Source organism: Rhinoraja longicauda, chromosome 39 (genome assembly GCF_053455715.1).
Source record: "Rhinoraja longicauda isolate Sanriku21f chromosome 39, sRhiLon1.1, whole genome shotgun sequence".
Classification (NCBI taxonomy): Eukaryota; Metazoa; Chordata; class Chondrichthyes; order Rajiformes; family Arhynchobatidae; genus Rhinoraja; species Rhinoraja longicauda.
The window spans coordinates 8784790-8807300 of record NC_135991.1 but is presented as its reverse complement, the minus strand read 5'-3'; the positions used below and the strand labels follow the sequence as shown (position 1 = coordinate 8807300).

Below are 22511 nucleotides of genomic sequence, written 5' to 3'. Positions count from 1 at the left end.
GAAGGCTCTGCGGAGAGTAGTGCGTTCGGCTGAACGCACTGTGGGACCTATACATCAGGAGGTGCAGATCCAGAGCCAGCAACATTATGGGGGACCCCTACCACCCCAGCAACAGACTGTTCCAGCCGCTAAGGTCAGGCAAACGCCTCCGCTGTCACGCTGTGAAAACACAGAGGATGAGATGGAGTTTCTTCCCACAGGCCATCAGGACTGTTAACTCTCATCTCACCAGGGACTCATGTAATTTACTGTATTCATTTATTTTTTGTGTTAACATTTTGTTTTCTATTCTGTTTTGTAGTTTAGCACAATCCGCAGGCGTTGCCACTTTCATCTCACTGCACATCTTGTATATATATGTGACAAATAAACTTGACTTGACTTGAACGTACTTTAAGAAAGAAGATGAGGAGGAATTTGTTTTGTCAGAGGGTGGTGAATCTGTGGACTTCTTTGCCACAGCTGTGGAGGTCAGGTCATTAGGTATTTTTAAGGCGGAGATTGACAGATTCTTGATTTGTACGGGTGTCAGGGGTTATGGAGAGAAGACAATAGGTGCAGGAGGAGGCCATTCGGCCCTTCGAGCCAGCACCGCCATTCAATGTGATCATGGCTGATCATTCTCAATCAGTACCCCGTTCCTGCCTTCTCCCCATACCCCCTGACTCCGCTATCCTTAAGAGCGTTAGATAGAGCTCTAGGGGCTAGTGGAATCAAAGGATATGGGGAGAAGGCAGGCACGGGTTACTGATTGTGGACGATCAGCCATGATCACAATGAATGGCGGTGCTGGCTCGAAGGGTCAAATGGCCTCCTCCTGCACCTATTTTCTATGAACTTGGCATCTTGTTCGGCACAGACACTGTGAGCTGAAGGACCCGTTCTTGTGTGGCATTGTACCTTGTTTTGTGTTTGTTAACAAGCAGAGGCAATATTATTTCATGCTTAGCTATTTGCTTTTGCTGAGGAGGGGGTTACCTGGAGATATACCAGCGGCAGAGACTTCTGGTAGGGTAATGGGTTCACTCCGGTTCGACGCAGATTGTGAGCCACTGTTCTGGTTCACTGGAGAAAAATAATCACATGTTTTATTTGTCGTACGTCCTGAATGCTGTTACGGGTGTTGCCATTAACTGCATGCTTTCACCTTGTATTCAACCTTCCAAAGTGCAACACTAGGGTCAGAGGACCGAAGGTGATGGAGGAACTGAAGGAAATTCACATTAGTCAGGTACAGCAGGCAGTGAAGAAAGCCAATGGCATGTTGGCCTTCATAACAAGAGGAGTTGAGTATAGGAGCAAAGAGGTCCTTCTGCAGTTGTACAGGGCCCTAGTGAGACCGCACCTGGAGTACTGTGTGCAGTTTTGGTCTCCAAATTTGAGGAAGGACATTCTTGCTATTGAGGGCGTGCAGCGTAGGTTTACTAGGTTAATTCCCGGAGCGACTGGGCTTGTATACACTGGAATTTAGAAGGATGAGAGGGGATCTTATTGAAACATATAAGATTATTAAAGGATTGGACACGTTAGAGGCAGGAAACATGTTCCCAATGTTGGGGGAGTCCAGACCCAGGGGCCACAGTTTAAGAATAAGGGGCAGGCCATTTAGAACGGAGATGAGGAAAAACGTTTTCAGTCAGAGAGTTGTAAATCTGTGGAATTCTCTGCCTCAGAAGGCAATGGAGGCCAATTCTCTGGATGCTTTCAAGATAGAGCTAGATAGAGCTCTTAAAGATAGTGGAGTCAGGGGGTATGGGGAGAAGGCAGGAACGGGGTACTGACTGAGAACGATCAGCCATGATCACATTGAATTGTGGTGCTGGCTCGAAGGGCCGAATGGCCTACTCCTGCACCTATTGTCTATTGATATGGTATTGGGTAGACTGATGGGCTTGAAATCTGATAAATCCCCAGGGCCTGATGGTCTGCATCCCAGGGTACTCAAGGAGGTGGCTCTAGAAATCGTGGACACATTGGTTATCATTTTCCAATGTTCTTTAGATTCTGAATCAGTTCCTGTGGATTGGAGGGTAGCTATAATGTTATCCCACTTTTCAAGAAAGGAGGGAGAGAGGAAGCAGGGAATTACAGACCACTAAGCCTATCATCAGTGGTGGGGAAGGTGCTGGGAGTTGACTATCAAAGATGTAATAGTCTGAAGAAGGGTCTCGCCCGAAACGTCACCCATGAAATAGTGGCGCATTTGGATAGCAGTTACAGGATCGGTTCGAGTCAGCGTGGATTTATGAAGGGGAAATCATGCTTGACAAATCTTCTGGAATTTTATGAGAATAATAATAATAATGCGTTACATTTATATAGCGCTTTTCAAACACTCAAAGACGCTTTACAGGGATTACTAGAACATAGAGAAGAAAGTAAATAGATAAATAAGTAAACAAACAGAAAAAGGAGACAGAAGGTGAGGTGACCTTCAGTGGTTGAAGGCAGTGCTGAACAGGTGAGACTTCAGTGATGTTTTGAATGTGGTGAGTGAGGAGGAGTCTCAGACGGTTTGGGGCAGTGAGTTCCAGAGGGTGGGAGCAGCGATGGAGAAAGCCCTGTCCCCCCAGGATCTGAGTTTGGTCCGGATGGGGGGGGGAGGGACAGGAGGTTGGCAGCAGCAGCAGAGCGGAGGGTGCAGGTGGGAGTTTGCCTGTGGAGGAGGTCAGTCAGGTAGGATGGGGCCAGGTTATGGAGGGCTTTGTAGGTCATGAGGAGGATTTTGTACTGGATTCTCTGGGGGATGGGGAGCCAGTGGAGCTTGTAAAGGACGGGGGTGATATGGTCACGGATCGGGGAGTGGGTGAGTAGACGGGCAGCGGAGTTTTGAATGTATTGAAGTTTACTGATGATTTTTGAGGGTGAGCCATAAAGGAGGCTGTTGCAGTAGTCCAGTAGAATGTAACAAGTAAAATGGACAAGGGAGAGCCAGTGGATGTAGTGTACCTGGACTTTCAGAAAGCTTTTGATAAGGTCCCACACAGGAGATCAGTGGGCAAAATTGGAGCACATGGTATTGGGGGGGGGCAGGGTATTGACAGGGATAGAAAATTGGTTGGCAGACAGGAGACAAAGGGTAGGGATTAACGGGTGTCTTTCAGAATGGCAGGCGGTGACTAGTGGGGTGTCGCAAGATTCGGTGCTGGGACCGCAGTTATTTACAATATACATTAATGATTTAGATGAAGGAATGGGCTGAAAGGACAGGTTGGGCAAACTTCTGATTTTGTTTTTCTCTGGAGCATTGAGGGGAGACCTGATAGAAGCACGTAAAATTATGAGAGGCGCAGATAGGGGAGACAGTCAGAACCTTTTCCCCAGTATGGAAATGTTAAAGATCACAGAGCATAGCTTGAAGGTGAGAGGGGCAAAGTTTAATGGAGACTAGACCAAGTTGGGCCCAAACCTCTCCTGCATTGGTGCAGCACCCTCTCCTCTCCTCTCCTCTCCTCTCCTCCTCCTCCCCTCCTCCTCCCCCTCCTCTCCCACTCCATCCCCCTCATCCTCCTTCCTCCTCCCAAGGAGATGGATTTAAACTTTAAAATGTGAATAACGTTAAAAATAAACACCGATTTCAATGAAACTTCTTCCATTAGCACCAAAGGGACGTCGGTGAGTAAGTTGGGCCTAAAATTGTCACACTATCGTGTACCGTTTTGACTGTAGTTCAGGAACAAACAAACGAGAGTTTTAGTATATAGATGTACCGGGGCAGGCTTTTTACACAGAGGGTGGGGTTGGAACACACTGCCTGGGGCGGTGGAGGAGGCAGATGCTATAGTGGCATATAAGAGTCTTTTAGATAGGCAAATGCATAAATGAGGAATGTAGGGATATGGATCAAGTGCCAGCAGAGGTTTTAGAATAACCTGAAATAGATACAAAATGCTGGAGTAACTCAGTGGGAAAGGCAGCATCGCTGGAGAGAAGGAATGGGTGACGTTTTGGGTCGAGACCCTTCTTCAGACTGATGTCAGGGGAGTGGGCGGTACAGAGATTACATATAGTCGGGGACAGTAAGACTGGTCGGAGAACTGCGAAGGGGGAGGGCCTGGAGAGAAGGGGTAAGCGAGGGCTACTTGAAGTTAGAGAAAAGCAATGTTCGTATCGCTGGGGTGTAAGCTGCCCAAGCGAAATACGAGATGCTGTTCCTCCAATTTGCGCCGGGCCTCACTCTGACAATGGAGGAGGCCCAGGACAGAAAGGTCAGTGTGGGAATGGGAGGGAGATTTAAAGTGTCCAAAAACCATGAAGGTGTTCAGTAAAACGATCGCCGTGCCTGCGCTTGCCCTCGCTGATAGACAATAGGTGCGGGAGTAGGCCATTCGGCCCTTCGAGCCAGCACCACCATTAAATGTGATCATGGCTGATCATTCTCAATCAGTCCCCCGTTCCTGCCTTCTCCCCATACCCCCTGACTCCGCTATCCTTAAGAGCTCTCTCTTGAAAGCATCCAGAGAATTGGCCTCCACTGCCTTCTGAGGCAGAGAATTCCACAGAGTTACAACTCTCTGACTGAAAAAGTTTTTCCTCACATCCGTTCTAAATGGCCTACCCCTTATTCTCAAACTGTGGCCCCTGGTTCTGGACTCCCCCAACATTGGGAACATGTTTCCTGCCTCTAACGTGTCCAATCCCTTAATAATCTTATACGTTTCGATAAGATCCCCTCTCATCCTTCTAAATTCCAGTGTATACAAGCCTAGCCGCTCCAGTCTTTCAACATACGACCGTCCCGCCATTCCGGGAATTAACCTAGTGAACCTAAGCTGCACGCCTTCAACAGCAAGAATATCCTTCCTCAAATTTGGAAGAATATACAGGAGTCCACACCTGGAACAGCGGATACAGTAGAAGAGATAAAGTGGAGTAGACCAGTAGAAGAGTAGAAGAACCTAACGTCATTCTTTGATAATTATGGGCCGAATGTCCCATTCCTGTACAGTATGTTTCTATACTATGTAGAATGAATGAATGAATGCTTTATTGTAACATGTGACGGGTCAGAGTGAAATCCTTTGTTTTGCATACCCAACGTATGCAAAGAGTCACCACATAAATAGTGCCGAAGTACAGTATACACCGATGTGCCAAAACATTATGACCTGATGAGCCAAAACATTAACAAGCAGTTGGTCCTCCGTGTGCAGCCCCATACGCAGCAGGGTGCGATGCACTGTGTATTGTGACACATTCCTCCCGTGACCACCGTTAACATTTTCTGTGACTTGTGCCACAGTCGACCTTCTGTCGGCTCGGACCAGACGGGATAGCCTTCGTTGCCCTCGCGCATCGATGAGCCTTGGGAGCCCAACACCCTGTCTGTCGCCGGTTTGTGGTTTGTCCCTCCTCAATAGACAATAGACAACAGATGCAGGAGGAGGCCATTCGGCCATTCAAGCCAGCACCGCCATTCAATGTGATCATGGCTGATCATTCTCAATCAGTACCCCGTTCCTGCCTTCTCCCCATACCCCCTGACTCCGCTATCCTGAAGAGCTCTATCTGGCTCTCTCTTGAAAACATCTAGAGAATTGGCCTCCACTGCCTTCTGAGGCAGAGAATTCCACAGATTCACAACTCTCTGACTGAAAAAGTTTTTCCTCATCTCAGTTCTAAATGGCCTACCCCTTATTCTTAAACTGTGGCCCCTTGTTCTGGACTCCCTCAACATTGGGAACACGTTTCCTGCCTCTAACGTGTCCGACCCCTTAATAATCTTATACGTTTTGATAACATCTCCTCTCATCCTTCTAAATTGCAGAGGCAGGGTATTGACAGGGATAGAAAATGAGTTGGCAGACAGGAGACGAAGAGTTGGGATTAACGGGTCCCTTTCAGAATGGCAGGCGGTGACTAGCGGGGTGTCGCAAGATTTGGTGCTGGGACCGCAGCTATTTACAATATACATTAATGATTTGTGGTTTGTCCCCCCTCGGACCACTGTCGGTCGGAACTCACCATTGCTGACCGGGAGCACCCCACAAGCCTTGCCGTTTCAGAGATGCTCTGACCCAGTCGTCTGGCCACAACAATTTGGCCCTTGTCAAAGTCGCTCAGATCTTTACTCCCGCCCATTTCTCCCGCATCCAACACGTCAACTTCAAGAACTGACTGTTCACTTGCTGCCTAATATATCCCACCCCTTGACGAGTGCCATTGCAACAAGATAACCAATGTCATTCACTTCGCCCGTCAGTGGTCATAATGTTTTGGCTGATCGGTGTATTTGCATGCATGCAAATTGTGGCATTTGCAAGGGACCAGAATTAGACAAGATTATAAAGGAAAACGTTTCCTAGACTGACGAGGTCATGCAAAAACGTTCCTACCTTTCCATCTCATGACTCCTCCAGATACAGCAATCAGAATACCGACTAATCCAGCCATTATTCCAACCACAAATCCATAGACTGGTACCTTTTGAATCTTGGGAACTGGAAAAAAAGAGCAAGAGTGAGAAGATGTTACAGTAAACGCAACTCCAGAAGAAGGAATATCGTGGAAGAAGGGTCCCGACCCCAAACGTCACCCATTCCTTCTCTCCAGAGATGCTGCCCGTCCCGCTGAGTTACTTCAGCGTTTTGTGTCTATATTCACAAGACCACATTTCAGGCCGCACGATTACAGGAAAGATGTGGAGACTTAGGACAGAGTGCAATAGACAAGAGGTGCAGGAGGAGGCCATTCAGTCCTTCGAGCCAGCACCGCCATTCAATGCGATCATGGCTGATCATCCACGATCAGTATCCCGTTCCTGCCCTCTCCCCAGACCCCCTGACTCCACTATCATTAAGAGCTCTATCCAGCTCTCTCTCGAAAGCATCGAGAGAATTGGCCTCCACTGCCTTATGAGGCAGAGAATTCCACAGATTTACAACTCTCTGACTGAAAACGTTTATCCTCATCTCATTTCTAAATGGCCTACCCCTTATTCTTAAACTGTGGGCCCTGGTTCTGGACTCCCCCAACATTAGGAACATGTTTCCTGCCTCTAGCGTGTCCAATTCCTTACTAATCTTATATGTTTCAATAAGATCCCCTCTCATCCTTCTAAATTCCAGTGTATACAAGCCCAGTCGCTCCAGTCTTTCAACATACGACAATCCCGCCATTCCGGGAATTAAACTAGTGAACCTACGTTGCACTCCCTCGATAGCAAGAATGTCCTTCCTCAAATTTGGAGACCAAAACTGCACACAGTACTCCAGATCAGAATCGGCCGCTGGTTTAGTTCAAGAGTGTTTTATTGTCATGTGCCACACACAGTTTAAGAATAAGGGGTAGGCCATTTAGAACGGAGATGAGGAAAAACCTTTTCACTCAGAGAGATGTAAATCTGTGGAATTCTCTGCCTCAGAAGGCAGTGGAGGCCAATTCTCTGGATGCTTTCAAGGGAGTGTTAGATAAAGCTCTTAATGATAGTGGAGTCAAGGGGTATGGGGAGAGGGCAGGAACGGGGTACTGATTGTGGACGATCAGCCGTGATGAAACAAACTACAGAGCGGAGGTGCAGAACCTGGCGGACTGGTGCTCTGATAACAACCTCTCCCGAAATACCACCCAAGACCAAGGAGCTGATTATCAACTTCCGTAGGTCACACGACGGGGAATACGCCCCGATCTTTATCAACGGGGACAGTGTGGAGAGAGTGTCCAGCTTCAAGTTTCTGGGCACTCACATTTCGGAGGACCTAACATGGTCCACTAACACTGCTGCGCTGGTCAAGAAGGCACAGCAACGACTGTTCTACCCAAGAACACTGAAAAAGTCTGGTCTACCCCAACAGCTGCTGACGACCTTCTATCGCTGCACCATAGAGAACATCCCAACGTATGGCATCCCTGTGTGGTACCTCAGCTGCACGGAGGCAGAGAGGAAAGCTCTTCAGCGGGTAGTCCATAGAGCTCAGAGGACTATCGGAACACAGCTACCAGCCTTGGAGGGCATCTACAACACACGATGCCTCAGAAAAGCCACCAGCATCCACAAAGAGTCCTCACACCCCTGCAACAGTCTGTTCGAACTTCTACCATCGGGCAGACGATACAAGGCCTTCTACGCCCGCACCTCCAGACTCAGGAACAGCTTCATCCTCAGGGCCATGGCTGCCGTGAACCGGTCCGGCTGAGCCGGATGGTCACATCGCACGGCGAACCGGCACAGATCTACTTGCACTTTATTCTGTTTTAAAACTGTTCTAATTTGTTTCATAGAAACATAGAAAATAGGTGCAGGAGTAGGCCATTCGGCCCTTTGAGCCTGCACCACCATTCAATATGATCATGGCTGATCATCCAGCTCTGTAACCCGTACCTGCCTTCTCTCCATACCCCCTGATCCCTTTAGCCACAAGGGCCACATCTAACTCCCTCTTAAATATAGCCAATGAACTGGCCTCAACTACCTTCTGTGGCAGAGAATTCCACAGACTCACCACTCTCTCCACTTTCATTGGGTTGTTTAAATTAATACTGACTAGCTAATTAATTTATTGCATCGTATGGGAGGCGCATTCCCAAACTCGTTGTACCCCTGTGCAATGACAATAAAGATATATTGTATTGTATCACAGTGAATGGCAGGGCTGGCTCGAAGGGCCGAATGGCCTACTCCTGCACCTATTGTCTATTGATCCTTACCCCAAACTGCAGTCAAGTTGTCAGGCACGCTTCTGTGTGTGATTTGGCAGGAATAGGTATCACCTCCACTGGGGTCAAGACTAAGCTGCAGCCGAATCTGGAACGTCCCATCACTGTTGGGCAAAATGTTGCTCCTGAGCACCTCCTGGTCGATGTCTTTGCCGTTCCGCAGCCAGGTGGTGTTGATGTCCCTCGGGTAGAATCCGTCCACTCTGCAGGTCAGGACCAAGGGACCTTCGTGTCCATTTGGATGCCTTGCGGTGATAGTGACCGCAGGCTTCGCTGCAGTGGACGGGAAAAAACACCGAGTCTAAACGCGCTCAATGGTGTCAGGAAAAGCAATGCCAGCTTGATTTAGACAATGTGGTAAAGAAGGCATAAAGACGATAGACAATAGGTGCAGGAGGAGGCCATTCGGCCCTTCGAGCCAGCACCGCCATTCAATGTGATCATGGCTGATCATTCTCAATCAGTACCCCGTTCCTGCCTTCTCCCCATACCCCCTGACTCCGCTATCCTTAAAAGCTCTATCTAGCTCTCTTGAATGCATCCAGAGAATTGGCCTCCACTGCCTTCTGAGGCAGAGAATTCCACAGATTCACAAATCTCTGACGGAAAAAGTTTTTCCTCATCTCAGTTCTAAATGGCCTACCCCTTATTCTTAAACTGTGGCCCCTTGTTCTGGACGCCCTCAACATTGGGAAGACCATGTCAGGTACAGCGAATGCAGTAGATGAGCTTAAGGGAATCTCTGTCCCACCCAGAAGAACTGCTGGGGTCCCTGGATGAATGAAGAATGGAGAAACATAGAAAATAAGTGCAGGAGGAGGCCATTTGGCCCTTCCAGCCAGCACCGCCATTCATTGTGATCATGGCTGATCATCTACAATCAGTAAACCGTGCCTGCCTTCTCCCCAAATCCCTTGATTCCACTAACCCCCTGGAGCTCTATCTAACTCTCTTTTAAATTCATCTAGTGAATTGGCCTCTACTGCCCTCTGTGGCAGAGAATTCCACAAATTCACAACTCTCTGGGTGAAAAAGGTTCGTCTCACCTCAGTTTTAAATGGCCTCCCCTTTAATCTTAAACAGTGTCCCCTGGTTCTGGACTCCCCCAACATTTCATATTATATTATTTATTTCATATTTATTTATTATTTCATATTTCAGATACAGCGCGGACCACCAAGTCCGCGCCGCCCAGCGATCCCCGTACACTAACACTATCCTACACACACTAGGGACATTTTTTACATTTACCCAGTCAATTAACCTACAAACCTGTACGTCTTTGGAGTGTGGGAGGAAACCGAAGATCTCGGAGAAAACCCACGCAGGTCATGGGGAGAACGTACAAACTCCTTACAGTACAGCGCCCGTAGTCAGGATCGAACCTGAGTCTCCGGCGCTGCATTCGCTGTAAAGCAGCAACTCTACCGCTGCGCTACTGTGCCGCCCTTAATAGCTCTATCTAGCTCTCTCTTGAATGCATTCAGAGAATTGGCCTCCACTGCCTTCTGAGGCAGAGAATTCCACAGATTTACAACTCTCTGACTGAAAAAGATTTTCCTCATCTCCGTTCTAAATTCTTAAACTGTGGCCCCTGGTTCTGGACTCCCCAACATTGGGAACAAGTTTCCTGCCTCTAACGTGTCCAATCCCTTCATAATCTTACATGTTTCAATAAGATTCCCTCTCATCCTTCTGAATTCCAGCGTATACAAGCCTAATCGCTCCAGTCTTTCAACATACGACAGTCCTGCTATTCCGGGAATTAACCGAGTGAACCTACGCTGCACGCCCTCAATAGCAAGAATATCCTTCCTCAAATTTGGAGACCAAAACTGCACACAGTACTCCAGGTGTGGTCTCACTAGGGCCCTGTACAACTGCAGAAGGACTTATTTGCTCCACAATGCAGAGCTTCGTAGGGTGAATGGTGAAGGCCGGGGCATCTCTGTCCTTGTTCCGTCTTGGGGGAGAGGGAGTGAAGGCACGGAGGAGACGTAGATGAGGGACCCATAAATGAGAGTATTGGTGGAGAACCACGTTTACTAAAGAAAGAGGACATCTCAGTTGTCATAGACAGGAAGGCCTCATCCTGGGATCGGATGCAGCGGAGACGGAGAAATTGAGAGTAAGGAGATAGCGTCTTTGCAAGAAGCTGGATGGGAGTAGGTTTAGTCCAGATATCACGAGGTTATTCCCGGAATGGCGGGACTGTCTTATGCTGAAAGACTGGAGCGACTGGAATTTAGAAGAATGAGAGGGGGATCTTATTGAAACATATAAGATTATTAAGGGATTGGACACGCTAGAGGCAGGAAACATGTTCCCAATGTTGGGAGAGTCCAGAACCAGGGGCCACAGTTTAAGAATAAGGGGTAGGCCATTTAGAACGGAGATGAGGAAAAACTTTTTCACTCAGAGAGTTGTAAATCTGTGGAATTCTCTGCCTCAGAAGGCAGCAGAGGCCAATTATCTGGATCCTTTCAAGAGAGAGTTAGATAGAGCTCTTAATGATAGCGGAGTCAGGGAGTATGGGGAGAGGGCAGGAACGGGGTACTGATTGTGGATGATCAGCCATGATCACGATGAATGGCGGCGGTGGCTCGAAGGGCCGAATGGCCTACTCCTGCACCTATTGTCTATTGTCTCTAACTCCAGCGAACACAAGCCCAGTCTTTCCATTCTTTCCTCATATGACAGTCCCGGGGATTCTGTGGCCTGTTTCCCTGCTGCATCTCTAATCTCTAAAGCAATAGTTACCTAGACCTCACAAAGTGTCTTCTCTGCAGAACGCAACTGGGTGGTGTTGAATGAAGCTTTGATCATTATTGGAGCTGTGCTGGCACTACTAGGATTTTGCTCAGCCGTTGTGACCACGGTGGTTTAATACTGGCTCTTACATGGTAAGTTAATGCAGGCTTTCCTCACATCGGCCTACTGCTGCACCTACTGTCTATTGTCACTTAAGAGGACATCTCGGATATCCTAGAATGGACTACTCCTCCCACCCTGCCTCTTGCAGAGACTCTACTCACAATCTACGTCAGCCTCCGCACCCAACACGTTGTCCTGCAACATTTCCGCCACCTTCAGCGTGATGTGAAGCCATGCGAAACCTTACCAGTCTCAGCTCGGATGCTATCCTCAATGATCTGTGAGATGAGCGGCACGCGTCGAATGTAGCGGGCAACGTTTTGGACAGTTCTCTTATCGTCGTTCAGCCCCTCGACGTATGGTTCCGCCAAGGGGTTTGCAGCGACAAACGTGTTCGAGGAGTATTCGAAGCGAATTAACTCTTCGCCGTCGTACGCCAACCGCAGGAACGACAGGGAGACATCTTTGCCAGCGCAAGATAAGCTCAATTGGACCACGTGCATCCCTGATGAGCAGAAAAATTAATAATCGGTTACGCACCACAAGGATGAAAAACACCCATTCACCACATGCCTTCACCCCACCCTCCACATTCCCCATTCATGCCCTCTTTGAGAATGAGAATGATCAGCCATGATCACATTGAATGGCGGTGCTGGCTCGAAGGGCCGAATGGCCTCCTCCTGCACCTATTGTCTATTGTCTTCCCTCCGTTTTTTATTTGTGTCATCTGAATCAGAATCAGAATAGTCTTTATTGTCATTCAAAAACATGTTTTTGGACAAAATTACGTTACCCACAGTCAACAATGAGAGGCAATAAAAAAGAAAGCAATAAAACACACAATCACAAAACCAACATAAAACAAAAATCATCCATCACAGTGAGTCTCCTCCAGTCACCTCCTCACTGTGATGGAAGGCCAGAATGTCATTCTCTTCTCTGCCGTCTTCTCCCGCGGTCAGGTAGTCGAATTGGCACGTCGGGGCGGTCGTGGCTCGCGACACTGAAGCCCCCGCCGGGCGGTGGAAAATCCCGCGGTCTATTCCAGGCCGCGCCGGACGGTGAAAGGTCCGCAGCGGGTCGACCCAAGCCCCGCGATTCGGGGCGGGCGAAGACACTGCCACGGACGGAGCTCCCGAAGTCGCCCCCCACCCAGGGACCCGCGAGCTTCCGACGTCCACAGGGCTCGCGGCCGAAGCCTCCGAAGGCGAGTCGCAGCCACACTCGCAGCGCCACCACAGCCTCCGCAGGTGGTGAGTACAGTCCGGTCCGCGGGCTCGGCGAACCAGAGCCCCAGGTGGTCCCAGCTGGAGGCCGCCAGCTCCAGGTGTTTGGCTGCAGAGTGAACGGAGACACGACCCAGAAAAAAGGTCGCGTCTCCGTTCGAAAGAGCTGTTTGCCAATAGTGAGCAAATTTTAGTGCCACGTCGTTGGCCTCTGCAAGATCCTTTACAGTGCATGTGTCATGCAGCACGTCACAGCGCAGGAGATGTTCCATAGTCTGGAGGCCCCGTCCACACTCGCAGTCTGCCACATCTTCAGAACATCCCCACTTCAGCACGTTCGATTTGCTCCTCCCCATGCCCGTCCACAGTCTGTTGAGACTGAGCCAGGTTATCCACGGTTGGTCAGAACCTGGTGGGAGTTTCGCAGAGGGATCGATTGCCATGCGAGTGTCTTCCGGAGATTTCTCTAGTCTCTCTTCCCAGAGTTTGCGCCTTCTGGACGATGCACTGCAGTCCAGGGGATGGACAGAAGAGAGGAAACTTCTGCGTGATTTCAAACGCTGAGGTAGCAAAGGGTGGACATGTAGGGGGGGTGTCTTTCATCCTTTGATTGTCTGAGGCGTTCTTTTTGACCGGCTACAGCTCTTCTGATTCCAGGAGGTGCAGTCCCTGATTCCAGGAGGTCCAGTCGTGAAACCTATCAAGACTGACAACATCTACCTACTCTCTCGAGGTACTCCAGAGAGTAGGTAGATGTTGTCAGTCTTGATAGATTTCATGCATGCACTGATGCAGCGACAGCTTGTGTTTAGCACAGGATCAATCTTCCTTGCATGAGCTGCGCAGGCATTCTCGGCAGTGGAGAAGCAGAGAGCCAGAGCTGTTGACCGAATGGTTTTAGAATTTGCTCCCCATTTTGAGGTACTCAGCTTGCCAAGAAGCGCATTTCTAGGCAGCACGGTGGCGCAGTGGTAGACAATAGGTGCAGGAGGAGGCCATTCGGCCCTTCGAGCCAACACCGCCATTCAATGTGATCATGGCTGATCATTCTCAATCAGTACCCCGTTCCTGCCTTCTCCCCATACCCCCTGACTCCGCTATCCTTAAGAGCTCTATCCAGCTCTCTCTTGAATGCATTCAGAGAATTGGCCTCCACTGCCTTCTGAGGCAGAGAATTCCACAGATTCACAACTCTCTGACTGAAAAAGTTTTCCCTCATCTCAGTTCTAAATGGCCTACCCCTTATTCTTAAACTGTGGCCCCTTGTTCTGGACTCCCCCAACATTGGGAACATGTTTCCTGCCTCTAACGTGTCCAACCCCTTAATAATCTTACACGTTTCGATAAGATCTCCTCTCATCCTTCTAAGTTGCTGCCTTACAGCGAATGCAGCGCCGGAGACTCAGGTTCGATCCTGACTACAGGCGCCGTCTGTACGGAGTTTGTACGTTCTCCCCGTGACCTGCGTGGGTTTTCTCCGAGATCTTCGGTTTCCTCCCACACTCCAAAGACGTACAGGTATGTAGGTTAATTGGCTGGGCAAATGTAAAAATTGTCCCTAGTGGGTGTAGGATAGTGTTAGTGTGCGTGGACCGCTGGGCGGCGCGAACCCGGTGGGCCGAAGGGCCTGTTTCTGTGCTGTATCTCTAAATCTAAAACTGACTTTTCCTTTAAGCTTGGTGATATGTGGATGATCAGCCATGATTACGATGAATGGCGGTGCTGGCTTGGAGGGCCGAATGGCCTACTCCTGCACCTATTGTCTATTTTCTATTGTCTATTATGTGCTTTGTAGGTCAGAGATCGATCAAAGACACAGAGATAGACTGGACTGTCACAGTACTCCATTCCATATGATCTTCAACCTTCGATTTGCATACTTGTTCTTCAAGTGGAAGGCGCAAACCGCCTTAAAAATACCCAATGACGTGGCCTCCACAGCTTTCTATGGCAATGAATTCCAGATTCACCGCCATCTGACTAAAGGAAATTCCTTTCTGAGGCTGTGCCCACGGGTCCTCGACTGTTCCACTAGTGAAAACATCCTCCCTCCATCCACACTTCCAGGCCTTTCACTATTCCATAAGCTGATTGAGGACTTTAGAAGGGCTCAACATCCAAGGACGTACACGCCACTGGAGATAAATGGGTCTACTGTGGATAGGGTGAGCAGTTTTAAATACTTGGGAGTCCACGGTTCTGACATGGGCAACGCACATTGCCGCACTGGTGGGTAAGGCAAAGCAGCGCCTTTACCACCTTAGACAGCTGAGGAAATTCAGAGTGTCTCTGAGGATCCTTCATTGCTTCTACTCTGGGGCTGTAGAGAGCATCCTGTCCGGCAACATTACAGTCTGGTTTGGGAACAGCTCTGCCCAGGACAAGATGGCCCTGCAGAGAGTAGTGCGTTCGGCAGAACGCACCGTGGGAACTACACTCACCCCCCTGCAGGACCTATACATCAGGAGGTGCAGATCCAGAGCAAGCAAGATTATGAGGGACCCCTGCCACCCCAGCAACGGACTGTTCCAGATGCTACGGTCAGGCAAACGCCTCCGCTGTGAAAACGGAGAGGATGACACGGAGTTTCTTCCCACAGGCCATCAGGACTGTTAACTTTTATAACTCCAGGGATTAAATTTTGTCTTCTCTATATTAACTTCATTTATATGCTGTAACTGTAATTCTTTTTGTGCACAATCCGCAGGCATTGCCACTTTCATTTCACTGCACATCGTGTATGTGTATGTGACAAATAAACTTGACTTGAGTTGACTTCGGTGAAGTCGCCCCTCAATTTCTAAACTCTAGCAGGTTCAGACTCAGTGCCGTCAAACCCAGACGACATCCTCCACTCCCTCTTCACCCCCATCTTCCACTCCCACCCGATTCACCCTCACCTCCCTCCCTCTTCAATTTTTACCCTCATCATCTTCACTCCTATCCCCTCCCTCTTCACCCCCTTACCCCGTTCAATCCCCCATCCCACTCTTTGCCTCTCATCCTCCACCCCACCTTCCTCACCCTCCACCAACATCCTCCTCACCCTCTCACCAACATTTCCCTCATCTGCCAGCCCCACCCCCTTCACCCCATTCTTTCACCCTCCAACCTTTCTGCCCTCCACCCCCTCTCCCTCCACCCCCTTCTCCCTCAACCCTCCACCACCTCTCCCTCCTCTCTCAACCCTCCACCTCTCCCTCAACCCTCCACCACCTCTCCCTCCTCTCTTAACCCTCCCTCAACCCTCCACCTCTTCCTCAACCCTCCATCACCTCTCCCTCCTCTTTCAACCCTCCCCTCCCTCAACTCTCCAACTCTCCCTCAACCCTCCCTCACCCTCCACCCCCTCAACCCTCCTCTCCCTCCACCCTCCTCTCCCTCCACCCTCCACCCCCTCCACCCTCTTACCCCCTCCTCCTTCTCTCCTCTATTGCTCACTCCATCCTCTTCTCCCTCAACTCTCCACATCTCCCACAACCCTCCCTCCACCCTCCACCCCCTCAACCCTCCTCTCCCTCCACCCCATCAACCCTCCACCCCATCAACCCTCCACCCCATCAACCCTCCACCCCCCTCTCCCTCCACTATCTCTCCCTCCATCTCCTCTCCCTCCACCCCCTACTCCCTCAACCCTCCATCTCTCCCTCCACCACCCCCTCAACCCTCCTCTCCCTCAACCCTCCTCTCCCTCCACCACCTCTCCCTCAACCCTCTTCCCCACCCTCCTCTCCTTCAACCTTCCACCCTCCTCTCCCTCAACCCTCCTCGCCCTCCACCCCCTAAACCCTCAACTCCCTCAACCCTCCACCATCTCTCCCTCAACCCCCTCAAACCTCCACCCTCTTCCTCCTCCCTCCCTCCTCTCCCTCCTCTCTCACTCCATCCTCTTCTCCCTCAACCCTCCACCCCTCAACCCTCCACTATCTCTCCCTCCCTCCTCTCCCTCAACTCCTTCAATCCTCCTTTCCCTCCACCCCCTCAATCCTCTTCTCCCTCAACTCTCCACCATCTCTCCTGAACCCCCGCAACCCTCCTCTCCCTCCACCATCTCTCCTCTCCCTCCCTCCTCCCTCCCTCCTCCCTCCCCTCTCTATCTCTCACTCCATCCTCTTCTCCTTCAACCCTCCATCACCTCAACCCTCCACCCCCTCAACCCTCCTCTCCCCTCAATCCTCCAGCCCCTCCACCCCCTCAACCCTCCACTCCCTCCATCTCCTCTCCCTCCACCCCTTCTCCCTCTACCATCCACCATCTCTCCCTCCACCCCCTCAACCCTCCCCTCCCTCCACTCTCCTCTCCCTCCACCATCTCTCCCTCCACCATCTCTCCCTCCACCATCTCTCCCTCCATCCTCTTCTCCCTCAACCCTCCACCATCTCTCCTGAACCCCCGCAACCCTCCTCTCCCTCCACCATCTCTCCCCTCACCTCTCCCTCCCCCCTCCCTCCCCTCTCTATCTCACTCCATCCTCTTCTCCTTCAACCCTCCACCACCTCAACCCTCCACCCTCCACCCCCTAAACCCTCCATCCCCTCAATCCTCCAACTCTCCCTCCACCCCCTCAACCCTCCACCCCTCAACCCTCCTCCCCCTCCACCCTCCCCCCTCAACCCTCCTCCCCCTCCACCCTCCCCCCTCAACCCTCCCCCCCTCAACTCTCAACCTCTCCCTCAACCCTCCCTCCACCCTCCTCTTCCTCCACCCCATCAACCCTCCACCCCCTCAACCCCCCATCCCCTCAATCCTCCATCTCTCCCTCCACCCCATCAACCCTCCTCTCCCTCCACCCTCCAACTTCTCAACCCTCCACCCCCTCAACCCACTACCCTCTTACCCCCTCCTCTCCCTCCTTTCTCTCTCCTCTATCTCACTCCATCCTCTTCTCCATCAACTCTCCACCACCTCTCCCTCAACCTTCTTCTCCACCCTCCTCTCCTTCAACCATCCACCCTTTACCCCCTCAACCATCCACCCCCTCAACCTTCCACTATCTCTCCCTCCCTCCTCTCCCTCAACTCCCTCAATCCTCCTCTCCCCCCACCCCCTCAATCCTCAACTCCCTCAATCCTCCTCTCCCTCCACCCCCTCAACCATCTCCCTTCCTCCTCCCTCCCCTCTCCCTCCTCTATCTCTCACTCCATCCTCTTCTCCCTCAACCCTCAACCACCTCTCCCTCAACCCTCTTCTCCACCCTCCTCTCCTTCAACCTTCCACCCTCCGCTCCCTCAACCTTCCTCTCCCTCCATCCTCTTCTCCCTCAACCCTCCACCCCCTCAACTATCTCTCACTCCCTCCACCCTCCTCCTCCTCAACCCTCCTCTCCCTCCATCCCCTCAATCCTCCATCTCTCCCTCCACCTCAACTCCCTCAATCCTCCTCTCCCTTCTCCCCCTGAACCCTCCACCCCTCAACCCTCCACCCCTTCCACCCCTGAACCCTCCACCCCCTCAACCCTCCACCATCTCTACTCAACCCCCTCAACTCTCCTCTCCCTCCACCATCTCTCCCTCAACCCTCTACCCCCTCAACTCCCTCAATCCTCCTCTCCCTCCACCCACTCAACCCTCTTCTCCCTCAACCCTCCACAATCTCTCCCTCAACCCTCCACTATCTCTCCCTCCATCCTCCTCTCCTTCCACCCCATCAACCCTCCACCCCCTCAACCCTCCACCCACTACACCCCTCAACCCCCTCAACCTACTCCACCCTCTTACCCCCTCAACCCTCCACCCTCTACCCCCTCAACCCAACTCCCTCCACCCTCCTCTCCCTCCACCCCCTCAACCGTCCTCTCCCTCCACCCTCTACTCTCCACCCCTACCCCCTCCACCTCCTCAATCCTCCACCCCCTCAACTCCCTCAATCCACTATCTCTCCCTCAACCCTCCACCCCCTCAACCCTCCACCCTCCTCTCCCTCCACCCTCTCAACCCTCCACCCTCTCAACCATCTCTCCCTCAACCCTCCACCCCCTCAACCCTCCACCATCTCTCCCTCAAACCTCCACCCTCTTCCTCCTCCCCCTCAATCCTCCATCTCTCCCTCCACCACCTCAACCCTCAACTCCCTCAATCCTCCTCTCCCTCCACCCTCTCAACCCTCCTCCCCCTCAACCCTCTACCCCTAAACTCTCCACCCCTACCCCCTCCACCTCCTCAACCCTCCACTCCCTCAACCCTCAACTCCCTCAATCCGCCATCTCTCCCTCCACCCCCTCAACCCTCCTCTCCATCCACCCCTCAACCCTCCTCTCCCTCAACCCTCCTCCCCTAAACCCTCCACCCCCTCAACCCTCCACCATCCCTCCCTCAACCCTCCACCCCCTCAACCCTCCACCATCTCCCCCTCAACCCTCCACCCTCTTCCTCCTCCCCCTCAATCCTCCATCTCTCCCTACACCACCTCAGCCCTCCTCTCCCTCCACCCTCCATCTCTCCCTCCACCCTCTAAACCCTCCACCCCCTCAACCCTCCACCCCCTCAACCCTCCTCTCCCTCAACCCTCCCTTCCTCCTCCCTCCCCTCCTCTCTCACTCACTCCATCCTCTTCTCCCTCAACCCTCCACCCCCTCAACCCTCCACTATCTCTCCCTCCCTCAATCCTCCTCCCCCTCCACCTTCCTCCTCCTCCCCCTCCACCTTCCTCCTCCTCCCCCCCTCAACCCTACCCTCCCTTCCTCGCCGAGCCTCCTCACCCAGAGCCGTGGCGTCGAGCATGAAGAGGAGGAAGAGCAGCGACAGGGCGGTGGCAGCAGCAGTGGCGGTGCCGCCATCACCCCGCGGCCATCGCCGCCCGGGTCCGTCGCCCTTCATTTTGCCGCCCGTTGGAGGGAGGTCCTCTTCCCGCCCTCAACTGGGCCGCCGATTGGCCGAGCGGGAGCTTTTTCACCCGGCAACAGCCCTCTGGTGTTCGCTGATTGGCCGAGCGGGGGCTTTTTCACCAGGCAACAGCCCCCCGTGTGGTCGCTGATTGGCTGTGCGGGGGCTTTTTCACCTGGAAACAGCCCCCGGGTGGTCGCTGATTGGCCGAGCGGGGCTTTTTCACCTGGAAATAGCCCCCGGGTGGTCGCTGATTGGCCGAGCGGGGGGCTTTTTCACCCGACAACAGCCCCCTCGGGTGGTCGCCGATTGGCCGAGCGGGGGCTTTTTCACCTGGAAACGTCCCCCCGGTTGGTCGCTGATTGGCCGAGCGGGGGATTTTTCGCCTGGCAACAGCCCCCGGAACGTCGCTGATTGGCCGAGCGGTGACGGTTTCCCTTGGCAACAGCCCCCGGGGGGGAGGTCTCCCCTGGCAACCGCCGCCGGGATTTGAACGGGCGGGCGGTTGGAGACGCGCGCCGCTTCCCAACCGTCTTTCCCGCCTTCTTCCCTCCCGCCGGCTTCGCTGGACGCCCGGTGCCGATGGCCGCCTTCCTTTCACCGCCCCTCCGCTCCTTTCACACACGGCAGAAATCAAATGCAAACATCCCCGCCCCGTCCTGTCTTATCCCTGCCCCACAGCTCAATGGGCGGTCGAAACGCAAGCGTGCTTGCAATGCCCACAACATTTCTAGAGATCAAATGTCAAAAATCAGTAGAAATGCTGAGTTACTCCAACATTTTGTGCATATTATAAATAATTACACTCAGGCAACATCATATTTAACCCAGTCTTTTAATATTGGCATGCATTGCACTTGTCCATGCCGACCAAGATGTCTCACCTCGTTTGTTTGTTTGTTCGTTCCTGAACTACAGCCAAAATGGTTCACGATAGTAATAATAATAATAATGCATTACATTTATAAAGCGCTTTTCTAAACACTCAAAGACGCTTTACAGGGTTTACTAAAACACATAGAAAAAATAGATAAATAAGTAAATAGACAATAGGTGCAGGAGTAGGCCATTCGGCCCTTCGAGCCAGCACCGCCATTCAGATACAGAGCTTTATTTGTCATTCGGTACCGAGGTACCGAACGAAATTACATTGCAGTCACACACAAAAAAAAAAGAACACAAGACACATGACCCCAACACAAACATCCATCACAGTGACTCCAAACACCCCCTCACTGTGATGGAGGCAACAAAACTTCCACTCTCTTCCCCACGCCCACGGACAGACAGCTCGTCCCCGACCGACCCGCACAGTCCCCGCGGCCGAGCCGCACCGGGCGCTGAAAAGTCCCGCGGCCGAGCCGGGCGATTGAAGGCCCCGCGGCCGAGCCGTACCGGGTGCTGAAACGTCCTGTGACCGAGCCGGGCGATGGAAGGCCCCGCGGCCGTACCGTGCGCTGCTAAGTCCCGCGGCAGAGCCGCACCGGGCGATGTTAGGTCCCGCGGCCGAGCCGCGCCGGGCGATGGAAGGCCCCGCGGGCGATGGAAGGCCCCGCGGGCGATGGAAGGCCCCGCGGCCGTACCGTGCGCTGCTAAGTCCCGCGGCCGAGCCACACCGGGCGATGTTAGGTCCCGCGGCCGAGCCGCACCAGCGATGTAAAGTCCCGCGGCCGAGCCGCGCCGGGCGATGGAAGGCCCCGCGGGCGATGGAAGGCCCGTGGCCGAGCATGCGATCATGGCTGATCACTCTCAATCAGTACCCCGTAAACGAACAGTAAACGAACAGATAAGGAAAAAGAAGGTGAGGTGACGGTCAGTGGTTGAAGGCCGTGCTGAACAGGTGAGACTTCAGTGATGTTTTGAATGTGGTGAGTGAGGAGGAGTCTCTGACAATAGACAATAGGTGCAGGAGGAGGCCATTCAGCCCTTCGAGCCTGTACGCACCGCCATTCAATGCGATCATGGCTGATCATCCACAATCAGTACCCCGTTCCTGCCTTCTCCCCATACCCCCACGGGGGTGATATGGTCACGGATCGGGGAGTGGGTGAGTAGATGGGGCAGCGGAGTTCTGGATGTATTGGAGTTTATTGATGATTATTGAGGGTGAACCATAGAGGAGGCTGTTGCAGTAGTCCAGACGGGAGGTGATGAAGGCGTGGATGAGGGTTTCTGCAGCTGTGGAGGAGAGGGATGGGACGGGCGGAGACGGGCGATGTTTTTGAGGTGGAAGAAGGTTGTCTTGGTGATGTGTTTGATGTGTTTGTCGAAGGAGAGGGTTTGATCAAAGATGATTCCAAGATTCCGGATGTGAGGGGAGGTGGATACTGGGAAACCATCAATATTAAGAAACCATCAATACTGGGAAACCATCAATATTGAGAAACCATCAATACTGGGAAACCATCAATATTGAGAAACCATCAATACTGGGAAACCATCAATATTGAGAAACCATCAATACTGGGAAACCATCAATATTGAGGGTGAAGTTGTGGGTGGATTTGGTGGGCGTTTTTGGTCCAATGATGGCCCACCTTACTCACCGTCGTCCCTTTGGTGCTAACGAAAGAAGTTTCATTGAAATCGGTGTTATATTTTTAGTTATTCACATTTTTAAGTTTAAATCTATCTCCGGGGGAGGACAAGGGGGATGGAGTGGGGGAGGGGGGAAGAGAGGGTGACGCACAAATGCAGGGGAGGTTTGGGCCCAACTTGGTCTAGTATCCCTCCAAATCTTTCCTATCCATGTACCTGTCGAAATGTCTTTTTAATATTGTTATAGTCCCTGCCACAACCACCTCCTCTGGCAGCTGGTTCCATGCACCCACCACCCTCTGTGTGGAAAAGGTTGCCCCTCGGGTTCCCATTATGTCCTGCCTTTCCCACTTTAAACCTATCCTCTGGTTTTTGGGAGTGAGGGAGGGTGAGG

General features: G+C 52.0%; 1 protein-coding gene across 6 annotated transcripts in view; it reads right to left on the bottom strand.

Annotated features, from left to right (window-relative positions):
• Window positions 1–20189, bottom strand: part of LOC144611028 (DLA class II histocompatibility antigen, DR-1 beta chain-like) — a 63187-nt gene extending 42998 nt beyond the window's left edge. For 3 of the 6 annotated variants that reach the window (XM_078430107.1, XM_078430110.1, XM_078430109.1), the window contains exons 1-5: window positions 19456–20189; window positions 11777–12034; window positions 8647–8928; window positions 6336–6440; window positions 979–1065 (exon numbers count right to left, since the gene is read on the bottom strand). In XM_078430107.1, the coding sequence (XP_078286233.1) occupies window positions 979–1065; window positions 6336–6440; window positions 8647–8928; window positions 11777–12034; window positions 19456–19573 (850 nt within the window). In that variant the 5' untranslated portion in view covers window positions 19574–20189. The remainder of the gene's footprint in view (window positions 1–978; window positions 1066–6335; window positions 6441–8646; window positions 8929–11776; window positions 12035–19455) is intronic. The other 3 variants (XM_078430108.1, XM_078430113.1, XM_078430111.1) reach the window with 1 other exon arrangement.
• Between the last annotated feature and the right edge of the window lie 2322 nt (window positions 20190–22511).